This window comes from Furipterus horrens, unplaced genomic scaffold (assembly GCF_987537825.1).
Source record: "Furipterus horrens unplaced genomic scaffold, mFurHor1.1.pri manual_scaffold_4, whole genome shotgun sequence".
In the NCBI taxonomy this organism is placed as follows: Eukaryota; Metazoa; Chordata; class Mammalia; order Chiroptera; family Furipteridae; genus Furipterus; species Furipterus horrens.
Genome location: NW_028327174.1, coordinates 36461820 through 36483348, shown reverse-complemented (window position 1 = coordinate 36483348; position 21529 = coordinate 36461820). Strand labels below are relative to the sequence as shown.

The window sequence follows — 21529 nt, the reverse complement described above, 5'->3', positions numbered from 1 at the left end:
ACCTGTAGTTCTCCAAATTTTGCTTTATATAATTTGTGGATATTACACATAAATTTAGAATTGTTATATTTTCTTGGAGAACAGAAACACTTCTTACATAATGGCCCTACTTATTGTGAATATTACTTTTTTTTGCTTAAAGTCTATTTTCTGATACTATCACTGCCATAGCTTTCTTTTGGTTAGTACTACTCTGCTTATGTTCTAGGTAAGACTCATGTAAATAGCATGTGGTTGGATGTTTTTCCATCCAATATGAAAATCTGTTTTTTGAAAATCTGTATTTAAAATAAGTTAAAAATTAAGTTTATTATGATTGATATCCACATTTCTACCCTCTCATTATTGAATGTTTGTGCCTTATATTAATCATAATTTTTCCCTTATTTCTTCTTTTTAAAAAAATTCTTTGACAGCAACTGACTTTTCACTTGTATTTTATTTTTATTATATTCCTTCCTCTTGGCTGGTTTTGTATTTATATACTCTGTTTTTGTTATTTCAGTAATGTCTTTTAAAATTATAATATACATGTTCAAAATATAAAGTCAATTGAAGCTTTTTCTTGTCCCTGTGCAGTTTAGAACCAGGGAACTATTTAACTCAAGTCACTTCCTTTCTACTTATATGCAGATGTCTGGTATTTTAGTGCTGTGCTTTTTCAACTCACATGTTAGTCATCATCATTCTTTTAGACTGACAGTATTTGCTTAGTTCAATTTACATGTTTCAACAGTTTTTTTCTCCATATTTCTTCTGAGAACTTATATTTTTCTACTAAGATAACATTTCTTTTATCAATACCTGAAGTCTTTTTTGGTAAATTCTTAGTTTTTACTTATCTAAAAATATTTTGATATTATCCCTTTTTTAAAAGTTAATTTTGCCAAGTACTCAATTTTAACTTGATAGCCAAATTTTATTTCAGCATTTAGAGAAATGATTCCATAGTCTCTCGTTTGTATTGTAGAGTTTGAGAAGTTGGCAGCCCAATATGTTGTGTCTTCTGTATCTGTGGATTCATATCTTTCATTATCTCTGGAAATTTTCAGCCATTATCTTTTCAAGTATTGCCTCTCTTCTCAAAACCTGACACCACTTACATGTGTTGATCAAGATTGTGAGATCACAGAAGATCTGCTCAATCCTTTCAAAACCCAGTTTGTATTTCTAGTCTCTTGGAGGCCTCTTCCAGGCTCTTTTTCATGTTTTCTGTGGTGACTGATGAAATGTGGAAGCATTGACTCTCAAAATTGGAAGGCTCTATCATAATAAAATGCTTTTATTATTCTTGTTCTATACTGATATCTTTTCCTAACTGGAATAATAAAATATCTTATGTATAAGCATAAATTGAGTAGCGATAATAAAACTTTCATAACCATTGAATGTTCATGCCTTGGAAAAAATCAGGAAAATGTGCCCAAGGGTGCAGTGATGCTCATCTGTGCTGGTGGATTAAGGGATTTTATGTCAATTGTCCTGTTAGATGGAGGGATGCAAAGAATACTTCAAAGTGTCTAGTAAACAGTAGTGAGATTTGCAAAGAGATAGCTGCAAAGATATTCCAGAGGTAGAGGATCAAAGGATTTAGAGATAGCTGCAAAGATATTCCAGAGGATCAAAGGATTTATAGACCTCTGGTTCTTCTGGGAAGTGAAGAGAAGATCCTGAACATAGAAGCTTTGAATGGAGCCTTGCAAGTGGAGCCTTCTGATAACCCCGAGATAACCACTGAGACCTGAATCTGGTCTTTGATATACTTTCTCCGTCGTCGGCAGCCGTCCGTCTCGAGAGACGATGGTGTAGCTTCTTAAGAGTCTATCTGCACCGCCGAGAATGGCTGTGCAGTCCGACTTGGGAGTGACATGGTATCTGTCTCCTCCCGTGTTGAATCGACATCTTACGATGACGCTGAAGCTACAGAGCCTGGGCAGGGTAATATGGAGGGTCTGCTGTTGCCCATGCAGCAGACCCCCCCTCTCTTCGCAGCTGAAGGGTCCAAGGGAAAGACGGAGTCGATACAGCTTGGGTTCAGGTGCGCCGCAGGAGTTGCCAGTGTTGACTACAACGTCAAACCGCCTTAGGGACTCCGGCTCCGGATTTTCTGTCGGGGTTTACTCCCTTAGCCTTTCCCCTGAAGAGGTATGCCGCAAGGCAGCGGAGGTTTTTTGGAGTCAGAGTTTTCCTTCTCTGAGATATACTTTCTACAGATGACTAATCCTGTGATGTAGCACAACCAGGTCACAGAATTCTCTCTAAAAGGAACTCATTACATGTATTTACATCAACATAACCCACAATTGTTGGTAGTCCCTTTTCACCAGGACTGAAGTGTAAAGGAGAAAAATTGTCAACACAGGAAAATAAGTAATTACTTATTTTTTTTAATGGCCAGCATAACAAAGAAGTTTCTGCTTAAGTGATTGTCTCTCTTCTATTTGGTGGATTCTCTCCTTCCAGGATGCTAATTGTATAAGCATGATAACCTCATCCTACTTTTTGTATTTCTTAACCCTTCTTTCATATTTTCTCTGTTCTTCTTATCTTCTCTTTCACTTTGAGTAGGTTCTTAAGGTCTGTCTTCCAGGTTATTAATTAATTGTGTCTAGTTTACTGTCTTGAATCCACTTACTTATTTCATCAATTATTTTTCGCTTCTAAAAATTCTTGATCAAATCCATCTGGCCATTTTTGATGGATTCTTATTCTTTGCTCTTTTCAAAAAAATTATCTTTCTTGTCTGTAAACATTTATAATAGATATATTTTTAGTTTTTAATTATAATATCTGTTCAATGTTGTTTGATAATTGTGTGACCAAAACCAGGCAGAATTATGGGGCAAAGGAGGGGTCTATAATTGGATTAGAGAGTGTAACTAGGTGAATTTCTCAGTTTATGACCTTTCCGTGAGAGCACCTCTAGATTTGTGCTAACCAGGTTGTGAAAACTCAGGACCTGAACTTTGCCTACCGAGTCACTTTTTCCTGGGCCTATGATATTTCTAACTCTTTGCAGGTGATGGAAAACTGATAGTAGTTAAGTCAGCTCAGCCATCACTAAACAACTGATTTCAACTCCTCTAGATACCGAAAGACACTTTGCACATACTTTGACTTTCAGGAGAACAGCAATGGATGGGGTAGGAGAAAACACCACATAAGTCAGCTGACTTGCAATAGTAATAGATTTCAAAGATGTCAAGTAGGATTAGAAAAGGAATTCATTAGATCCAAGAAGAAAAAGTCATGATTTCTTTCTTTGGTTGGCTTAGGGCTTTAAGCTTTCCCATACTCAGACAAATTCTTTCTGAAATTATGGTCAGATATACACATTTCTCTTTGAAAGGTGGTATGGAACTCATTTAGTTTCTTTTCCCACCAGCTGCATCAGTATTCACACTGAAGATACTTGTTTCACAAAATGATGGCTTCTTGCAACGATTCTGAAAAGGCTAACATGTGAGCGACAGCATTCCTTTTGTAGTCCACATGATACCTATTTTTTTTAAAGGTCTTTAAGTCATTTGGTCTTGATGGTAGCACTGATCAAAATTTAAATATAGGGATCATCCAGTATTTTCAGGGGTTTTCTTCCATGTAGTGCACTTCAAAATGTAGTGTTAATTTTATAATTTAAAAGTGGTTTAAGTTGATTTTATCTTTCATGGAAACATAACTGGAAATATTTTAAATACCTAAGGACAAACACAATTTTAACTTTGGAAGGAACCCGTTTTATGAATATTAGCAGCAACAAATGTGCATGATCGAGAAACTTACATAAGGAGTTAAATGCCTGGTTAGTATTCAATCTTAAAATACTTGTGTTAGTAAAAAAGTATTATTAAAATAAGACATCTAGAAAGAGAAGATAATGTTAAATTGTATTGGTTTAACTTTTTAAAACTTCAAATGTCAAATAGCAATTTAACTTTTGTCATCATAGAAAGGCAAAATATAAGGACAACTGTGAGAATTTGGTATGTTGCATCTGTTTGGCATTTACAAGTTAGAACACTTCTTGGCAGAAAGTTTTGTAATGAAGTTATTTCCTTCTTTGTTAGATTGAGATTGTTTATGGCTTTGTGCAAGAGTGTCTTCACAGGACCTATCAGATATAAGGTATAAAATTGGATATTTGTACAATCTAGTATTTCTTGTTAAGGTACTCTTAATTATGAGACAAATTAATTGCATACAAACAAGAATCAACAAGCCTGGAGGTTGACTCCTAATTTGGGCAACTTGAATACTGGTTAAAAAAAAAAAAAAAGAGTCTGTATCACTAAATAGCAAGATCTTAAAATTTTAAAATATTATGTTCTAAGACTATGGTGAGCGAATGGAACAAACTCACATACTAGTACTTTGCTTAGGATGGTGAAATAATGGATACACTTTAAAAAATCAACATAGACAGTTAAACTTTCTAACTGCAGATATTATAAATAAGAGTCTGATATTGAAGGATGATACTACAAATGAACTCTGACTACAAAACAGGATCAGAGAAATGGATAACCACAGAAATAGAAGGAACCCATTTAAATAATGAGGCTCATAAATGTTAAGTGACTAGCGTAAAGGCTGCTGGTTGTAGAGTGGCTAACCAAGGAGTAGAGCTCAAGTGTTTTGTCTTCTATTTTAGTACTACTTTTAAATGAAGGTGCAGGAGGGAGCTGAATAATGTTTCAGGGTGGTAGGGAATCTGTGGGGAAGAGGGACAGTTTAGGTCAGAAGCCAGATTTATTTACTTTTAAAATAGTTATACAATGTATGAAATTATTTATTTAGTCATAATTTATTTATGCTAGTACTGATGGACATCTGTGTTTTTCAGTTTTGCCATCTGGAGCAGTGTTGCCTGAAACACTATTATACATGTTTCCAGATTCATGTTTGCAAGGATTTCTCTGTGGGGTGTGTCTATATACCCAGTTAACATTTGACTCATGTATATTAAAAAAAAAAAAGTCAATGGTAGTCTATTTACTTAGGAATTTACAAACAAATAAAAACTCATAATCACAGAAAACAATACCCCAATGAGGAAGAACTAGAGAGAAATAGCCTTGTTCATTCCAGAAAAAAACAAAGTAGTCTGTCTAGTTCCAGAAGAAAGAACTGGAACCAAAAAGAGGAAGTTGTTAAGGAAGCATGTCTCACTTATTCACTGACTAATTTACTCATGTAACAAATATTTATTTCATATCACTGCAAATAATTCTAGACGATGCCAAGGATATAATGGTAAACAAGATGGATTCAACAACTGGACTGAACAATTTATTGGAAGATCCAGACAGTTAAGCAAGTCGTTATAAAAAATGTGTTAAGTTTTGTGATGGAAAACACAGGGTGCTATTTCACCTCCGTGTAAAACACATTTCTGATATCAGTATTGTCAGAAAGACAGTAAATGGGGACTACTCTGGCCCTGGAGGTAGGTATTCAAGAAGAGGTTGTTGGGAATATTGTAGAAGTTGTGCCAATGATTACTGTTAAAATCCTGTTTAACTTTTAATTTCAATGATTGTGTATGTTAGCGATTTTGAATCTTTTTCATATCCTGGCTCACATAAACTAATTACTAAAATTCCATGACACACCAAAACGCGCCAAAAAAATATTTTTTGTTGTTCTGACCCAAAAGGTATGATTTTGATTCGTTCCACCAGATGACTATTGTGTTGGCTGTTGTCACTTTTTTATTTGACAATCTAAGGGATTGCCCCCTGACTAAATAGTCAGGTATTGCAGATTTAAAAGAATTTTGCGACATAACAGTTGATAATTGCTGGTATATGTCTTTATAACAGATGCACACTCCTTGCTTCTTTCTGCCTTTCCCTTTCTTCCATTCTCAGTTTTAGTTCTTTAAGTTTGCATGATGAAATGATCATCTTTGTGACTTTTACAGACATTTGGGTATAAGGAATAGGACAAATTCTGAGAACTGAAGTCATTCTTAATTATTATGTTTTTATCTGAGGTACTAGGTAATCGAGGATAGGTATAAGTGTTTACATAAATGCACTGTGATCTGATTTATAGCTTTAGTTTTCCCAGAGCTCTGATGGCTGGCTAACCCAAGCAGGTGGGGACTCTCTGGGGCATTCTAAGGGCAGCCTGTAGTTCTGTGGAAATGGGTAGGCACCAAGAATGGATAGAATGTCTTTGTTACTTTTTAATATAATTTTAATATGCTCTAAATAAGACTGTTTTTTATTATGTTTTGAACTCTTAAGTGTCTTAACTAATTAGAAAAGCTGACCTTTCCCTCACAGCCTTTTTAAAAAAAACTAAATATTACATTGTGACAGTCTCAGGACTCTGAGCCTTTTGCATTCAGTGTTACAGACTGAAGTGGGATATTGTAGAGGTTTGAGTTTGCTTTCTCTTGACCCAATGTGACTTCCTGTTTCTAAGAAAACAGTTTTAAAAACTCTTAAAAGGAATTTTTTTCATGCTTGGCAGCTCTTGTAAAACCACATTTTAGTAAACCAGTGTGAATGAAGTATATTAAAAAAAACAAAAACAAAAACAAAGAAAGAACCATGTTGCTTGACCAAATTAGCATTTTGTTTTGTGGAAATTGGATCCCATAGGAAAATCTAGTGATTTAGGAAGTGTTTGCTTCTGGTAACCAGATAAACCAGGAACCAAAGTTTCGATTTGGATAATCTCCCTAGCTCAACGGGACATTTGATCACAAATTGGGTTTTACTCTGTGTTGTAGTTGATGCATACTAGTGAGTCTGGTTAACATGTTTCTGTTTTGTTTTTTTTTTTAAGAAAGTTGCAACTTGGTCATTTTCCTTCAGGTGAACTCACAAACTTAGAACTAATTCACATGCGTTCTTACAATATCCTGGGGTAAAAACCCAGTTATTCCCACCACCCAGTCAGTGGAGAAAATGCACATTAGTAAGTCTTCGGTAGTTAGATATTCCTCTTTGGACAGGATAGTCACGTCTCTTGGCTCTCAGGACAGAAATTGGCTTCTTATAACTTTTAAAAGGCATGACATATGTTTTTGTAACTACAGAGGCAATTTATTCATTTGATTAATATTTATCTTTTTATTTTTAAAAAATCTTATTTTAAATTATTTTTTAGAGAGAGGGGGTAGGAGGGAGAGAGGAAAAGAAACATAGATGTGTGAGAGGAACATCGATCAGTTGCCTCTTACATGCTCCCAACTGGGGACTAGGCCCACCACCCAGGCATGTGCCATTATTGGGAATCAGACTGGTGAACCTTTGGTTTGCAGGCCAGCGCTCAACCCAGTGAGCCACACCAGCCTGGCTGATTAATATTTATTGAGTACCTACTAAGTGTCAGGCACTCTTCTAGAAGCAGACAGTATGGTGAGGAATAAGGCAGGTATGGTCCTGGATTTTATTTTTCTGTTAAACACTTATTTAAGGGCTTATTGTGTGTCAGAAACTGTACTTGGTACTTTGTGGATAGTAAGTCATTTAATCCTTCTAACTATGCTGTGAGGTAGGTACTCTGTCCTTACATTATAGATGGAAAGAAGGAGGTCCAGAGTCACCTAGCTAGGATGTGACTGAGCCAGGGTCTAAATCCACTCACTCACTGTGTGGTCACTCTGTAAGCCTGACCTCATAAGCTTACAGATTCCCTGTGTGAAAAACAAAACGCACACTCAGAAAAAAAAGGGAAAATGAAATCTACCAGTAATCTAAGGTTAACGTGTTGGTGTCTGTGTTTCATTCCTCTTATATGTTTTTGTAAGAGGGGTGTGTGTGTGTATGTAAACACATATGAGATCTTACTGATTTTATTACCAATTATTTTCACAACATATTATAAATGTTTTGCTAGCTTGTACATTTTCTAAATAGAATTTTGCATAATTCTACAGTATTCCATGGTTTTTCTATGTCATAATTTATCTACCCAGTATCCTACCACTTTGTAATGTTTCTTAACTTCATATTTCATAAACCATGCTTTAGTTAATCCCTTTATAACCAAATATTTTTGTAAACCCATGATTATTATAAAGAATAGTAAGAATACAATATCCACATGCTGCCTGTGCTTTTTGACTATGATGATGTTAACAGTGTCATCATGCTTTTTCTTCTAGGTTAGTGGATGACAGGTGTGTGGTGCACCCGGAGGCAGGGGACCTTGCCAACCCTCCCAAGAAGTTCAGAGGTAAGAAATAAACATATATTTATTATGTGACCTAAGGGGACAGAGGTTATTTTCACATCTTAAAATAAGAAATGTTGAAACTTTGTTTAATGTGGAACTTTCAAATACAAATGTGTCCTCTGATAAGGTTTTTCATAAATATATTCATTGTGTTTCTTCTTTTATACATTGAAGGGTTTATAATGAAAGAATAGTTTCCATATATTTTCTTTTTGCTAGACAGTAGTCTATATGTTCGAGGAAAATCTTAGAAATGAACTGTGAGAGGCCACTTTTCAAACCAACAAATAAGCTAAATAACATGTATATATTTCTGTGACAGTTATACTATAAATGTTAGTGTTTTATTAGCAGCTCCTTAATTTATCTTTGTAAAATCTTCAGGAGGGTAACAGGGATGTGTTTGTTTAGTTTTTTAAATGTCACTTTAGATGGTGTTTAATAACTAACAATTGTCTTAGCACGCTTTTCTAAGAGTATTTTTAGAAATAGCTGGAAGGTATCACTGAGAAATTGGTCATAGTAGAAGACTGAGTATTATTAGACTACTATGAAAAAAAGATTAATAAATTCTGCAAAGAATCATACGCAACTAAAACCAGTAATTAAAAGCTTGCTCAAATCAATTTCACAGTTTGTGTGTACTTACTAGAATAAAAATAATTTTAAAACAATATTCATTTTGAATACAGTATGTAAGCATCCTTCTTGCATGGTAAAAAGTGGCTTTAATAAGGGGTAAAAATCTGGAGAGTTCAAGGAAGTCCCCAGAGTCCTAGAGCCAAGTCAGGATTTGATACTTACTACCCTGGGAGAGAAAGATATTTAACATTTGGGCAGTATTTCCCATGTTTCACTTTGTGATAGGCACTTTCCACACAGTTCTCGTAATAAGAATATTGTATTTCATTTAACTTAAATTCAGAACCTTGAGGAGAGAGTGACAAGCACAGTAAACATACTTTGAATTATATTGGTCACTTTGAATAAGAGATCCAAATTTCTTCCCAGGTGGAAAAATTAACATAAGACAGACTGTGGTAGATACACTACTTACTATAAAGCTAGGGGACACTCCCCTAGCCTGGGCAAATGAGATCTTCTCACCATAACCATTGAGATTGTTATCAAAACCCAGATTTGTGTGCCTGACAGTTCGGAAGGCCAAAACTCAAAATGTCAGAATTTGGAGTAAGAAAAGATTCTTCAATGGAGAAGGTGCTAACCAAGAAGATGGGAGACCTAATAGTGCCTCAAATCCATCTTGATAGACTAGGTTAATAGTTTTTAAGGGGCTAGGGGAACAGGTATGCAAAGTGCTGGTGGAGCACATTTAAATTGGAGGAACTTATAACTTGGCTGTTTATGGTAAAGGGGCATTGACACTGAATCTGCCTGGACAATGGACCTTCGGCTTCTGAAAGGGTTCTTGTGTTCAAGTTCTGGTTATGTCCCTGTTCTTTGGTTCAGTGGGGTGGCCGTGGTAGTGGTGGTAGTGGTGAGACTTTGGTTCCTGGTGCAACTGGAGGTCAAAGTTCTCTCCTCTGAACATGTTTTGGCTTCATGACATGCAATTTTGGTCTGCAGTCTCTGAAAGGCAACCTAGTATCTCATTAAAAGGGATAGGACCATTTTGAGCTGGTTCTGAGTATACAAGGATAAACTCATAATAAAACTACCATGAGGGAGAAATAGCAGTTGTGACAAAACGTAGTGTTTCAGAACAACCTGCTGGAGACTATGCAATAAGTGCCTGAAATGATTTCAGAGATAGAAGAGGGTAGAAAAGCCCCAATGAAAGAACAGAGAGTATGAAAAAGGACAGATAGGTTCCAAAGAGTTTGATCCAGTATATTTATACAGATGAGAAGAGTTAGTGCTTTGGCAAAGGGATCTGAGGAACTCACCCAGGATACAGTGCAGAGAGATACAAAAAAGAAAAATGTCAATGAAGTAACTGAGACAAGACTTCCAGTCAAGATGGCAGCATAGGTAAACATGGTTGCCTTTCACAACCAAATCAAAACTATAACTAAACTACAGAACACCCATCACTCAGAAGCATCAGAAATTGAGTTGAATCAACATCTTGACAACTACAGAATTAAAGAAACCACATTCATCCAGACAGGTAGGAAGGAGGGGCACAGACATGTAACGGGCTGGTCCCACATCCATATGTGGTGGATAAATATTTAGGAGGGATATCTTGGGAGTGAGGAATCCCAGCCCCACACCAGGCCCCACAGCCCAGTGGTCCTGTGCCGGGAAGTTAAGTCCCCATAACTTCTGGCTGTGAAAACCAGCAGGGAGAAACTTCTTGAGTTCCAAGCAGTTACTCTTAAAGAACCCAAACACGGTCTTACTCAGACTCACTCCTTCTGAGCTCCAGCACTGGGGTAGCAGCTTAAAAGGCACTAGTGGCATACAGGGGGGAACTGAAGTGTCTGGCATCAAGATGAGAGCTAGCGAACAATTTTCTTCCAGACACGAAGGCAGGCAGAGGCCATTGTCCCTTTTCTGAACCTTCCCCCCACAGAGCCACGGAGCTGGCAGATGGGTGGGTACCATATCTGGACTCCATCAATGTGCCTAACACTATTTGCCCCATCTTGGAGATCCTCTGAGGCTCTATCCCACCCAACTTATGGGTCCATTCAAGTTGTTAACAGTGGTTTTTCCATACGAATGTCTGGTCTTGGCTTCTGCTTCACAACTTCCTAAATCCTCTAAAACAAGCAACAGCTAGCCTCTGTGAGCTCTCAGGCCCCAACCCCTGTACCTCTTGCTAAGTGGCCCCATGCTGGGCACTAGTATCAGCCAGCCTAGGTAAATAGCTTGGTTTTGCCTAGGAACCTTCAATCCTAGCACAAGTATCAGTAATCTTGGATTGCTTTATAGCTCATGCATCATGGCCCTGGACAGAACCTAAGTGGAGGCTGACCTTGGCCTGAACCACCCAGGAAACCCCAGAGCCTGTGCACACAGTGGACAACTACAGACCACATTAGAGTACACCTCCCTGCCACTGCACAGCTGAACCTCCATAGAGGGCAGAGGTTGGTGGTCAGTGGTCAGTGGTCACAGACAGCTGACTGGCCTGGGTAAATCCCTCCTGCTCACCTGCCAATAGCAATCAAAGCTCAATTACAAGAGGAGGGTGTATACAACCCACACAAAGGGTGCATCTCGAGTACCCATTTTGGGTGATAGGGGAGGTTGTGCCACTGGACCCTTCAGGAGACCTATACATTAGGCCATGATACCAAGATATGGAGTCATAGCAGCTCTACCTAATACATAGAAACAAACACAGGGAGGCTGTCAAAATGAGGGGGCAAAGAAACATGGTTCAAATGAATGAACTGATCAAAACTCTAGAAAAAGAACTAAACAAAATGGAGATAAGCAATCTATCAGATGCAGAGTTCAAAACACTGGTTCTAAGGATGCTCAAGGAACTTAGTGATGACCTCAACAGCATAAAAAAGATCCAGTCAGAAACAAAGGATTCACTAGTTGAAATTAAGAACAATTTACAGGGAAACAATACAATATGGGAAATGGAGTAGCCCAAGAACTTATACGCATGACCCATGGACATGAACAATGGTTGTGGGGATTGCCTGAGGGAGTAGGGGGTGCTGGGTGGAGAAGGACAAAGGGGGAAAAATAGGGAGAACTGTAATAGCGTAATCAATAGAATGAAAGAAAAGAAGTAAAAAGCATGAACAAGTTTGGAGGGTAGACTGAGAAGGTTTGGCAGTATCTAATCAAGTTCTAGAAGGAGAAGCTAGAACAAATGAGAATGAAGCAGCATGTGAAGGGATATGGGTGAAAACTTTCCTAAAGCGAAGAAGACCTCTGTGCCTCAGGTGGAAGAGGCATGCAAGGTCAGGGTGGAAACGGTACGCAAAAGCAGATGCACAGAGACTCCGTTGTGCACTGAAGCTCCTTGGACAGAAGAAGCTTTAAAAGCAAACTGGGGCAACAAATCTGTATTTGTAAAAGGAAGAAAGCATGGGGTGCAGGTTTTGACTGTCTTCGCTGGCTGTGTCATTTGAACTAGGTCACCTAACTGCTTTGAGCCTCAGAGGACATCTGTCATTGGCTGGTGTGAGTAGGGGTGGATAATAAAAAGAGCAACACCCACCACAGAAGGCACTGTGAGGCTTGAGTCTTGCCAGAGAATAAATGTGGAAGTGTTCTCTCAGTATACAAGTGATAGTTAGGCTAGGCATGGTGTATCTCCTTTAAACACATCTCTCTCTACTCTGACATTTGAAGCTCTTCCAGGACAGGGTTTTATTTTTTTCTTTTTGTGTTTTCCAGGCATAGAGCTTTGCATAGTAACCCCACCCTCCCAAAAAGCCGTTACATGCTTTTGGATGAGGGACCCAAACTTTGCCTAGGCTTATGCGATAAAACTTGGTTCCCAGGGGTGCCCCACACCTTACTACCAGTAGCCTGGGTAGCCTTATTTCTCTGTCAGTCAGGGGAGATCACTTTCGAAGATCAACTTTCAGGTATTGTGGCCAATTTTTTTCCTTTTCTCTTTCCCAGTGAAGTGAATCATTTTAAAGTGCAAAGATTATTTTAGTGTGTCTGAGGGAACCCTTGGGCAACAGCTCTATTCCCGGTAGGTAGTTATATACAGATATACAGATATTTGGTGTCATATTATTCAATGGGCACCGGTTCAAAGCATGAATCACTCAAGGTGCTCTATCCTGCCCCTGGAGGCCCAGCTTTTCCTGTAATCTAACATTGTCCTTGCTAGTTTGCTCTCATTTTTTATCTCTAGCTCAAGACTAAACTATTTCTCATTCCATTCAGCATGGGAGAGGTTGGGTCCTTTTCCTATTGGAGATTCTGGGTTTCCTTTTGAAGCTCTGACTCTTTCCCTATGATTCTTGGAACCCATCCTGATGGGGCCCCAGAGGAGAATTCCTGGAGATGGGCTGGCCTCTGCTGGTTTTCAGGCTGCTCCATAGTCATCAACTGACCCTGGAGTCCCAAATGCCTAGTCCTTGCACTTGGTTCACAGCTCTTGCATCACAGCTTTCTCTGCCGAAGTGTATTTCCCCCATTCCCTTTGACTTTAAAAACCATTGCTTTTTCACAGACTTGCCTCCCAGAACAATACCACCCCTGCATTTCCAGACTGCCCTGCCAAGTTTCCGAGCACCCTCCCTTACTGTTACTTTCTAGATAAAACATGAAGAAACAGTAGTGTCTATTTCACTGTACCTCAGTTCCTCTGGCCTTGGCCAGACTAATGGTATTCTCACATCGACTTGAAAAGATTTTTGTTTCTCATACTCTGATTTTTTCAAGTGAATCATACAATTTTAGAGCTTCTAGGCTATTAAAAGTAGAGTGCAATCCCCCCAGTTTTTTGAATGAGGAACTGAAGTTCCAAAAACGCTGAAACGATTCTCCTCAATACACACAATTATACACTGAAATTTTATTTTATTTTTCACTTTGTCACATAGCCTCACATATGAACAGAGGAAACTAAGTTTTAACAAATAAACAATTTCCCAAGGGTTATTAAAACTTGGCAGACAGCCATTTTTTAGTAGAATCCATACAATCAGAATACTATTAACAGAAGCACAGTGGCTTTCTCTTGAGTGCAAAATTCTTTTAATAATCAATTATTCTTTATTTTTAAGAGATAAACTTTAAATTTTGGAATAAATTCAGATATCCAGAGGAGTTGTTAAGGATGTACTACTATAGAGAATTCCCCTTCACTCAGTTTCCCCCATTGTGAGCATCTTACATATCATGGTACATAAGAAATTACCATTTGTACATTGCTATTGACTGAATTCCAGACTTTCTTCGGATTTCACCAGTTTTCCACTAATGTTTTTTTTTCATTCCTGATCCCATCCTGGATCCCATGTGGTATTTAGTCATCATGGCTTCATAGTCTAATCTGATCTGTGACATTTTCCAGATCGTTCCTTGTTTTTCACGACCTTGGTACAGTGCTGGCCAGCTGTTTTGTAGAATGTGCCTCAGTTTGTGTGCCGAATGCATTCTCATGTTTAGACGAGGGATGAGGTTTTGAGACTACGGCTGAGGTTAACTGTCTTTCTGGCATCATTTCCAGGGTTCAAAATGTCAACATGACTTATCACTGTTCATATTTTTTGGTATACAGTGTAACCCTGCCCTCTCACCCTAAATTATGACAACTAGTTTTGTTGATTCTATGTTAGTTTGATTTCCCTTTTTTCTTTCCTTATTCCTTTATCCACTTCTTCCCCCCATTCTCTAGAGAACCTTACTATGGTGTTGATTTTTGCAAACATCTGTGCTTGTTGATGCATGTGCAATTTCTTTTACAAGGAGAAGCTGAAATAAATCAAGCAAGAAAGCTTTGTATGTCCTTTTATGAGCAGCAGGGTGATAAACAGAAGTAATGGAGCATGCAGGGAGCCACTGTCCAGAAGGGCTGAGGGAGGAGAAGGAAACCCCTTCTCTTGGTTGATTAGATACTCTCCAGGGTTGGGCCACTTGGTTTTGGAATCACCAGCTCTGAGATTCTGACGTTATTTGACACATGGCTATTTGATAATCCACCATGCCTACCAGGTGGCCACTTCTGGTGAGCAAACAGTCATTCTGAATCAATAAATCCGAATGCTTCAGGAATTGACACTACAGTAAGGACTTCTCTGCTGTGCAGTGGAGCACTAAAGCAACTAGTGAAAATAGGGGACCCGGAGGAAGCTTGACAAGATCTTTCTTTTTTTAACTCTACTCCTTCTCTTCAGATACTTCAGGGAAGTAGGTTTGAAGGTTAAGATTCACCTTTTGTCTTCTACTCATGGAGGTTACACACTCAAGTGCATAAGTGAAAAAAAATCATCTTGCAAGGTAGTAGCTTTGACTTTTTGTGTAGTCGAACATGTCAGCTCTTGTCTCACACAGTGATTCTCCAGTATGAGCCAATTACAAACACTTCCTCTACCATCTTAACAATTGCTTTATTGAATTCCTTCAGATTTGCTCTTAGTGTGACTTTTAAAATGAAGATTGAAACTGTTTCAGATTTGAAATAACTAGCGTTTATTGTGCATTTGATATGTGCTTGGGGCTTCTTGTGCATTATTACTTAGTAATCACAATAACCCCAGAAGTGGAAATTGTTGTTATCTTAATTTTGCTGTTGAGAGAGTTAGGTGTAAAGAAGTTATATAACCATCTTAAGGTCACTTAAGTCATTACTGGTAGAGTTGGGACTCAAACCAAATTTGAGTCCAGAGCTGTTTGTTTTTAACTGCTATTTACCATACCATCTTGTTCTCTCTCCTCTCCTTCCAGCACCCCTATGATGTTAATGTTGCTACCCTTGAAGTTGTCCTAGAAGCTCCTTAACCTTTTTGAATCCTTCTTTCTTTTTGCTGTTCTAATAGGATGTTTTCTGCTTCCTTATCTTCCAAATTGCTGATGTGATCCTCTATATCTATTCTACTGTTGATTTCCTGCAATGTATTCTTCATTTCATTCATTATATTCATCATTTCTGTGTGGTTATTATTTAAAAAAAATATTTTCTATTGTTGGCTTTTTAATTATTATTTAGATTTTTGAAATTTATTTTCAGAGTGAGGGGAAGGGAGGGAGAAAGAGAGGGAAACATCAATGTGTGGTTGCCTCTCATATGCCCCCAACTGGGGACCTGGCATGCAACCCAGGCATGTCCTTGACTGGGAATTGAACCAGTGACACTTGGCTTGCAGGCCGATGCTCAGTCCACAGAGCCATAGCAGCCAGGGCTCTGTGTGGTTTTTAAAAAATGTTTTCTAGTTGTTTTTATGTTTCCCAACTCTTTATTAAAGTTTTCACTAAGTTCATTATTCTCCTAAGTTCATCGAGCATCCTTATAACCAGTGTTTTGAACTCTGCATCGGGTAGATAGAGATTTTGATTAGTTCTTTTTCTAGAGTTTTATTCTGTTTCTTCATTTGAGTCATGCTTCTTTGTCTTCTCATTTTGACAGCCTCCCTGTGTTTGTTTCTACATATTACATAGAGCTGCTCCATCTCCCTGTCTTGGCCTTATATAGTATGTGTCCAATAGGACCCAAAGGTGCAGTCTTCCCAGTCACCTGAATGGGGTACTTCTAGTTTGCCCTCTCTGTGGATTGTGTACACACTCCTGTGGTAGTTGAGCCTTGATTGCTATTGGCATGTCAATGGAAGGGATCTGCCCCCAGGCCGAGTGGCTATGAGGACTGGCTGCAGTGACTGTGGAGGAACTGCTATGGAGGAGCTTACCCTGTAGAACAGGACTTGCTTCAGCAAGGCTCTGGTGCCCACCGAGTTCAACCCTTGAGTGTGTCACTCATCGTGGTGTTGCTCTGGCATGGTCTGAAGCTGTCCCTCAGGTGCACTGCCTCTGGGGCCTCCCAGGAGGTACAAGCCAAGGCCAGCTGCCTGTGGCCACCTGGTATGAACTACAGAGCAATCTGAAGATGGCTGCTACTTGAGCTGGGCTTGGAAGTATCTAAGAGAGGCCAGGCTGCAAACCAAGACCAGGTGCCACTAGTAGCAGGCCTTGGGGCCACTTAGCAAGAGGTACAGAGCACACTGAGGCCAGATGATACCTGTTTTAGGGATTTTAGGAAAGTCTGCAGCATGAGCCAAGACAGGCCATTTGTATGGAAAAGCCACTGGAAACAGCCCAGGTGGGCCCACAAGTTGGGTTGGTGGGGTCTCAAGGAATTGTCACAGTGGGGCTAACAGCCTTAGCCAGGTTGATGGAGACTCAGAGGAGGTGCCTGCTTGCTGGCTCTGTGGAGGGAGGGCTCAGCAAAGAAGCAATGACCTCTGTCAGCACTTTTGTCTAAGAGAAAGCTGCCCCTCCAACACTTGCCTTGATGTCAAACAATTCAGTTCCTTCCATGTGTCTCTGGCACCTTTTGAATTTCTGCCTCAATGCTGAAGCTCAGAGTGAGTGAGTGAGTAAGATCATGCATGGGCCCCATAAGAGGAAAGCCTGGGACTCTAGCAGCCTTCCTTATTTAGCCACAATCCTTGTAGTTTTCACAGCCGGAAGTTACGGGGACTTTGCCTTGGCTGGGATGCCTGATGTGGGGCTGAGACCCCTTGCTCCTCAAGGAGGACCACTGCAGCCAAGGTATTCCTCCTGATTTTTAATTGCCACACATGGGGTGTGGGGCCAGCTCATTCTTCATCTCTGTTCCCACTTCCAGTCTTGATGTGGCTTCTTTTATATATCTTTAGTTGTAGGACTTCTGTTCAGTTAGATGTCAGGTGGTTTTGAATAATGGTTGTTCTGTAGTTTAGTTGTATTTTAATGTTTCGTGGGAAGATGTGAGTATTGCATTTACCTGTGCCGCCATCTTGATCGAAAGCCCTATTTTATTATAGACTAAATTTAAGTTCTTTAGTGTCAAATGTGCATTTAACATGTAAACCTGTAGTGTGAATAGCAGAAGACAAAAACTTCTACACGTATTCAATGAAAAATATTTTTAGGTTATAGCATTTTGTAGTTTGCTGCTACTCAAAGAAGTAGAGGGATCAAGCAAAAAGGACTCATGGACATGAACAACAGTGTGGTTGGTGATTGCTGGGGGGAGGGGAGTGTAAGGGCGATAAATTATAATGGAAAAATACAATAAAAAGAATTTTAGAGAATTACTGTGGATTTGCAAGCTAACAATTAAATTATTTATACTAAAACATCTTTAAAATTCTTGAGTGTTACTGCTCTGTTGATCCTGTGTATTTGTGGTAAGTCATTATATTAAGAACCTCTCTATAGCTAATCCCCCATTATTAAACTCTTAAGTGGCCATGCAAAATTAGATAAATTTACTCTCCTCAGTGAACTTTCACAGAAGGAATGAAATAAAGACAGATTACATTGCCTCTGCTTCTCTTATTGAAGGCAGTCAGGATTGTAAAGATACTTGCATGTTAAATTCTTTAGTCCCTAGTCGAGGAAAGTTGCTGTGGTTCTGAGTGGAAAAATAGGACTTCATACTGTGAATGTGTCATGAACTGCTGTTAAGGCAGCTCTCACACAATCGTGTATCTAAAACATATATGATGTGTGAACTTTGGTTTGTGGCTTTAAATTATGGAGTTTAATTCTCTTCCTTAGGAGTAAGAAGTAATGGGCAGAAAATGAACATTTGTGATGCTAGTGATTTAGTGGAGTGAGAACAACTCTCTGACTCCCTCTCTTACACATAATCATGTACCTGGGGCCAGTTTTCCTGGGCTGCCGGCTTGTGTGTGAAAGTCTTCCTTCCAGTGTTAGTTGTGTGTCCAAATTCCTTGTAAGTACTGATTAAATACCTGTTGTCTGTGAGTGTTTTCACTTAAATAACCTAGATGACTCTTCCCAAGAATAGAAAGTCCTAAATATGAAATTTTAAACCTGAGTGTTTGTGATGGCTTTATCCATTTTACCTATTTAATTCTTAATAGATCCATTTTACAAATGTGGAAACTATACTTTTGAGAAGTAAAGTAACATGCTTAAGGTTGTAGGGGGAGGTACCTTGTAGGGTGAGGCAGGTGTGTTTGAAGCCGGTTTTTTATTCATTTATTTTTTTAACACTCTTAAGATCTAGATGCATTTGGTAAAGATTTATTAAATATCTACTCCGTGCAATGTGGTGTGTGAACTAGTTGCTATGGTTCAGATGAGTCAGAAATGAATGCTGCTTTCAAGGAATTTACAATCTAATGAGAAAGATAAGATGAGTATATAAATAATTACAGCACAAGGGAGAAAGTGATAAGGGCTGAATAAAAAGGTATGGTGAAAGTTTTGTGGGAGGATGGAGATTTTAATTTCCTGTTTTTCGAGATGAAGAAATATTCTGAAGACAGCATTTAACCTGTAACTTGAAAGGTTTGTACCTATGGGGAAGGGACATCTAGGCTTCTCAGGCCTAGTACGTGCCTTTTCATTAAAGCAGTTCTTAGGGTACTGATTGGTATGCAAAGCTAAGTTGCATTTCCTCTTTAAACAGTAATGGAATGTTTGCTATTCTATTGAGTATAATATTGAGATGAAAGTGCTTTATTTATTTGAGTATAAATAAAGCCATTACCTCAATATAAATTTGTTCTTCAGGAAATGGACAAGTAAATCAATGATAACTGAATATGACCAGGACTACTGTGCTATCACCGCTGCTTATCTTGAACATTTACTTAGTCCTTACTATGTGTTGGGTAGTGTTCAAAAACTTTATATTTTATTTTATTTTTTGATTTTTATTGATTTTATTTTTATCACCATTTAGTCCCCTTATACTCCCCTCCGCCCAGCAATCACCACATTGTTGTCCATGTAAAGGCTTTATATTTTAATAACCCATTTAACTCTTGCATAACCTTAAGTAGAACGTATGTACTATTAAGGTATTAGTATCTGCTATAGTCGATAAGGTGCTGTAACAGAGCTAAAGCAACAACAAAACCAATGGGTTACATAAGATAGAAGTTTATTTCTTTCTCAGCAGTTCCTAGGTGAGTGATCCAGAACTATCTTACAACTCTACCATCCTCAACACATGGCTTTCAAAGTTGCTCCAATAGTCGCCATTTTTCCGTTAGTAGAAAGGGAGTAAGAGAAATCAAGGGCAAGAAGGTCCTTTTACAAGGACATCTGGAATTGCATATATCACTCTTATTCATGTCTCATAGTCACATAGTATGTTGGGTAGAATGGTGCTCCTTCCTCCTAATAAGTCCATGCCCTAATACTCAGCCCCTGTGCCTGTTACCTTATTGGGAAAAAGAGTCTTTGTAAATGTAATTAAATTAAGACTCTTGAATGAGATTAGCGCAGATTACCCAGGTGGGCCCAAATCCAGTGACAAGTGTCTTTATAAGTGACAGCAGAGTAAAAGACACACACACTGAAGAGAGGCCATGTGAAGAGAGAGAATAAGCCAATCAGAAGTTGGAAGAGGCAAGAGAGGATTCTCTCCTCAAGCTTTCATAGGTAACATGGCACTTAAGACCCTTTGACTTTGGACCTCTGGCTTCCAGAACTAAGGAAGAATAAATTTCTGTTGTTTTAAGCCATCAAATTCATGGTCATTTGTTATGGCAGTCACAGAAAACTCATACACATGGCTGTATCTAGCTGCAAGGAGGCTGTAGAATGTGTTAGTGGGCTGGTCATGTGCTTACCTAAAGCTCAGGAGTTCTGTTACCTAAAGGAAGAAGAGAGTGTATCTGGGGTAATTCTTTGTCATATCTCATTTTATATATGAAAAATTTAGGTACTAAGAGGTTAAGTAACTTGCCCCAAATCACTCAAGTAGAAAGAAGCAAACATTTAATTGAAGTCCAGACTCTTAACCACTAATTATACTGCCTTTAAGCCCAAAGAAACACAAAGAAGAGGATAGTGATTGGCTTGGGAATTCAGAGGAAGAATGGAGGTGAGCTGGAGCTATGGAGAAACGGGCAGTTGTTAACCAGGTGAAAAGGAGGGATTGGGGTAGAAGAGGCATTTCTGGCAGAGTCACAGAGGTATGGAGTAGCATGACCCATGTGTAGCTGTGGCTTTTCAGACTGTTTAAAGTGGTCCTGGCTGGGTAGCTAAGTTGACTAGAGCATTGCCCCAGTATGCAAAAGTTGCAGGTTCAGTTGGTGGTCAGGGCACATACAAGAAGCAACCAATGAATGCACAATGAATAAGTGTGAAACAACAAATCAATATTTCTCTCTGTTTTTCTCCCTCTGCTTTCCTTCCTCTCTCTCTCAAATCAACAAATAAAAAAAAAAAAAATTAAACGCTTAGGAGAATATGGAACAGTGGCAGAGATGAGCCTGGAGGGAGGTCCAGTGCCTAAAGGCCTTGTATGCCATACCGAGGCTTTGATTTTTATGTTAAAGATAGTGGAGAACTCTTAAAGGATTTTCAGCTTGGCGATAACATCAGCAAAAATGAAAATTTGGAAGATTGTTCTCTTACCTGGAAAGGTTGAAAATGCAGGATGGGATATCAATTAAGAGACTGTTAAAATAGTTCAGAAAATTTGATAATGGATTAAGATAGCAGCAACGGATGGAGAGAAGGGCATATATTTAACCATATTAGGATGTGATGAATAATTGTCTGTGGTAGTGGAGTAGAAAGTTGGGGTGAAGGAGAGAATGTGTCCTAGAATTCTCCTAGGTTTCCTATTAGTAGCATTTACTAAGAAATGTAATAAACAGAAACTAATTGATAAGGGTGGCAATTGTATCAGTTCTTTATTATTCTGAAACAAAACATCCCTAAAGTGAGTGGCTTTCTCAGCATCCATCCACTT

The 21529-nt window shown here is 38.7% G+C and overlaps 1 protein-coding gene across 1 annotated transcript in view; it reads left to right on the top strand.

The window, feature by feature from the left end:
• Positions 1-21529, top strand: part of ITPR2 (inositol 1,4,5-trisphosphate receptor type 2) — a 438944-nt gene that overhangs the window by 26944 nt on the left and 390471 nt on the right. Inside the window, exon 2 of the mRNA XM_090272941.1 lies at positions 8123-8193. Within this exon, the coding sequence (XP_090129067.1) occupies positions 8123-8193 (71 nt within the window). The remainder of the gene's footprint in view (positions 1-8122; positions 8194-21529) is intronic.